The 3,836-nt window shown below is 48.1% G+C and overlaps 1 protein-coding gene across 1 annotated transcript in view; it reads right to left on the reverse strand.

Annotated features, from left to right (window-relative positions):
* The window catches only part of OMA1 (OMA1 zinc metallopeptidase), a 45,755-nt gene that overhangs the window by 17,375 nt on the left and 24,544 nt on the right, over nt 1-3,836 (reverse strand). Inside the window, exon 7 of the mRNA XM_018557878.1 lies at nt 3,453-3,527. Within this exon, the coding sequence (XP_018413380.1) occupies nt 3,453-3,527 (75 nt within the window). The remainder of the gene's footprint in view (nt 1-3,452; nt 3,528-3,836) is intronic.

Raw genomic sequence — 3,836 nt, forward strand, 5'->3', positions numbered from 1 at the left:
CCGTCGGCTAACGAAGGGAAGGTGGGAGGAGTCCGGTGACGTTGATGTCCGTGACGGCTAAGCTAGGGAAGGGGGGTGGAGTACGTTGACGTCGATGTCCATGACGGCTAACAAAAGGGAAGGGGGGAGGAGTCCGGTGACGTCGATGCTTGTGACGTCACCGGACTCCCCCCCCTCTTCGTTAGCCGACGGAGCCACTTTGGCCGGTGAGTTTGCCAAGAAACTTGTTCTGCACGAGCGCCAGCCAAGGCATTGGCCTATACACATACAGCACAGCACAGCACTGAAGTAATAAAATGAACTAGGATCACACTAATCCAGCACGTTATTATTCTGAGTTGCCCCACTCAAGCGGCGGCCATATTGAGTGGGGCACGTGAGATTAATAACGTGCTGGATTAGTGTGATCCTAGTTCATTTTATTACTTCATTGCTGTGCTCTATGTGTATAGGCCAATGTAGTTGGATCTGTATGTGCGCTATAATTACTCGAAATTAATCGATTTTAAAAAAATTCGATTAATCGAATGAGAAAATTTTAATCAGTAACAGCCCTAGTTGTTTTCCTTCTTGGAATATAAAGAATTCCAAAATTCAGGACCGCTAAAAAATGTTGGAGAAGGCCACGTACAGAATGAGGCTTAAAGTGGGCAAATTAAATGAAAAAAATTATACAGGACAATCTGCTAATAGCAATAACAAGGCGATTTTTATTTTTGTAACATTTTATTACTTGTTGATCCTGCCAGTGGATCATTTACATTCCTCTTCCCGGAGCTGTCCAGCCAATGTTAGAAGGGTTGGGAGAAATCCCCTAACACTGGCTGGAATGCTAACAGTGCTCAGTGTTTATTCATACTATTTAAACTAGGGATGCACAGATATCAATACTAGTATAGGTATCGATGCCGAGTATTTGGGCGAGTATTCGACCAAATGCTCCAATGCCTAGCCTGATATTTGAGCTTCCGGTATCAGGAAGCCGGGCAGCGAGTCGTTACACGCTGCCCGGCTTCCTGATTGGCCGGGAAAGCCGGCTCCATGCTCCCTCCTCACTTGCGACAAGGGAGCCGGCTTTTGGGCCAATCAGGAAGCCGGGCTGCGTGTAATAAGTCGCCGCCTAGCTTCCCGATTGGTTGGGAAGCCAGTCAATCAGGAAGCTGGACGGCGAGTTATTACCCGCCCCCCAGCTTTCTGATTGGCCAGAAAGCCGACTTCATGCTCCCTTGTCACCTGGTGACGAGGAAGCATGGAGCAGGCTTCCTGGCCAATCAGGAAGCTGGGCGCCGTGTAATGACTCGTTGCCCGGCTTCCTGATTGGTAAGCCTCTCCACCAATCCGAAAGCTAGGCAGGCGAGTCATTACAGAGCGCCCGGCTTTCTGATTGGCCCGAAAGCCGGCTTCATGCTCCCTCGTCACCTGTTGATGAGGGAGCATGTAGACGGCTTCCCTGCTAATCGGGAAGCCGGGTGGCGAGTCATTACACACAGCCCAGCTTTCTGAAAGGGACTTCCGGCATCGGTATTTGGTATCGGAAAAAAATATTGGTACTCGTACTCGATACTGAAAAACCGATATCAGTGCATCCCTAATTTAAACATTTATTTCAAAAAATAAGCTTTTTTTTATTATTTTGCCTACAGTTCTGTTTTAAAGTGACACTAAACTCCGGAGTTAAAATCTTAAAAATACATTCAAGTACCTCAGCTATGAACAACAATGTATCTTTGTGTATCACTCGGCTGTAGATCCTCCAATCATCTCTGAATTGGTGCCGACACTGTCCTTCCTTCTGGAGGGGGGCTACTTGTGTACCCAATGGTCCCTGTGTGTGTGTTGTAAAGTAGTCACCGCTCCAAGCTCGCTCACGGGAAGGACTACAATCTCACGTTTAGTTTACTAATTATGTATTGAAATTGTAGTCCAGAGATGATTGGAGGATCTACAGCCGAGTGATACACAAATAAGATACATTGTTGTTCTCTCCGGGAACAGGGTAGTTTAGGTCAGGGAAGGGGGGCAAAAAGTGTCCTTATCCTGTATATAATAAGGCACCGTGCAGAATCCCACAGTAGCCAATCAGAATTCATCTTTTAGTGACGCAGCTTCAGTTGACAGAAATCTATTTGGTTGTTGTGGATTACTGCACCCTGTGCATCGGTCTACCTGACAGAGATACAAAAAATCAGAATATTCAGTCTTAAAGGAGAACTATGAGGTTAGGGCTTTTCCCCATAGTTCTCCTTAGTTTAACGGGAGGACACAAACTAGCGTCCTCCTGTCACCCTAAGCTCAGTATACCGCAAGCTACAGCTCCTTATATACTGAGACGCCGCAGCTTAAACGGATCCCGACAATTCTGTCTGGATCCACCCAGCTGCGTGAGTGACAGCTGGCTCTGCCTATCTAGAGGTAGAGCCAGCTGTACCCTTCCCCTCCCCCGTCCGTTCCGCCAGTCAGCGCTGGAGGATCGGAGCGGGGAGGGGGGAATCCAGTCCCTCCCCTGTGATGGCTCTCTGCCGTGGCAGGATCGAGAAGTGAGCGAACGCCGATATGTGTTTGCTCACTTCACGATCTACTGAGCCGACCTGTGACAGTCTCATTGTCACAGGTCGGCTAGAACTATGAGTTGAGTGAAAAGCACCCACCTCATAGTTCTCCTTTAAATCAATTTATATTTCTACAGCGTTTTTGCAAGACCGACAGGTGCAGCCCTGACTCCTAGAGGCAGGGTCATGATGGAATTTGTAGGTTTACCACCACTGGAGTGCCAACGCTGCCTTCCCCTGGTCTATACCTAAACATAGAATGTCAATCATTTTTTACGTCTGATTCACAGGCTCATCATCCTAAAATCCTAGCAGCTCATTGCTAGACATCATGTTACGTCTCATCGTGGCACCAACAGCAATTACACGAAAGTGTCGCCGTAAATGTGAATTCTGTACAGTGAACCCCCCTGACATTTCCGAGGCTGACTTCCAAGCTCGGTGTATGCGAGATAACGCGGCGCGGGAGACTCCGGGGAATGGAACCTGGAATTCAAAGCAGGGCCGCTATTTGCATGTGTAACAAGCTCCCTGACAAATGAAGTGCTTTTGCTGAGGTTTGTTCATCATCATGCCGAACAGACGAGCTGCAAAGAGAACATTCCATCACGGCGCCCGTCCCCGTCATTCTGGAGAGGGGCGCGTTTCACGGCAGTGTGGGCTTTCCCGAGGACAGGAAGCGAGTTACTGGCAGGATCACCAGGTACAAATAAAGGAAGAAAAGTCTGAGGCAAGAAAACTAATGCAGCCACCACATCTAAGGATCGGTAAGCTGCAATATGTTACATTTTTGTTCTTGGGGTTAGATACACTTACCATCTGAACATGCTGCATAAGGAAGTAACGTTTTTTTAAAACATCGGACATTACACGGTATCTCATCTTTATTTGACACTCTCTTACCTTTGCAGCGAGTTCAAGCCCAACTTTATCAGCTTCCGTCTCCAAAGTCCGGCTGAACGGTCTATCGAGCATATACTGCAAGAAAAGGACGGCAGATTTTCAGACTCGATCCTGAAGAGGGATATCATTACTGTCCGCGCCCAGCGGGGCACCACAGGCCCTGACCTCCCGGAGGCCGGGCTGTAAGCTGAGGAAATGAATACATCTAATAAGAGGCATATATCAGCTCCCGGCTTTGCTGCAGTCAGGCGGGGGCAAGAAAGTCAATAATCAATTCTGCCGCACAAGTGCTGATTTAATCAGGCTGCCCGCAGTGCAATAGTGTGCACAGTGCAGAGACCCGGGGAAAGCCGGCTTTGGTTTACTATAGTCTAATAAGGGGGA

Source organism: Nanorana parkeri, unplaced genomic scaffold (genome assembly GCF_000935625.1).
Source record: "Nanorana parkeri isolate BGI_ZX_2015 unplaced genomic scaffold, ASM93562v1 scaffold309, whole genome shotgun sequence".
In the NCBI taxonomy this organism is placed as follows: domain Eukaryota; kingdom Metazoa; phylum Chordata; class Amphibia; order Anura; family Dicroglossidae; genus Nanorana; species Nanorana parkeri.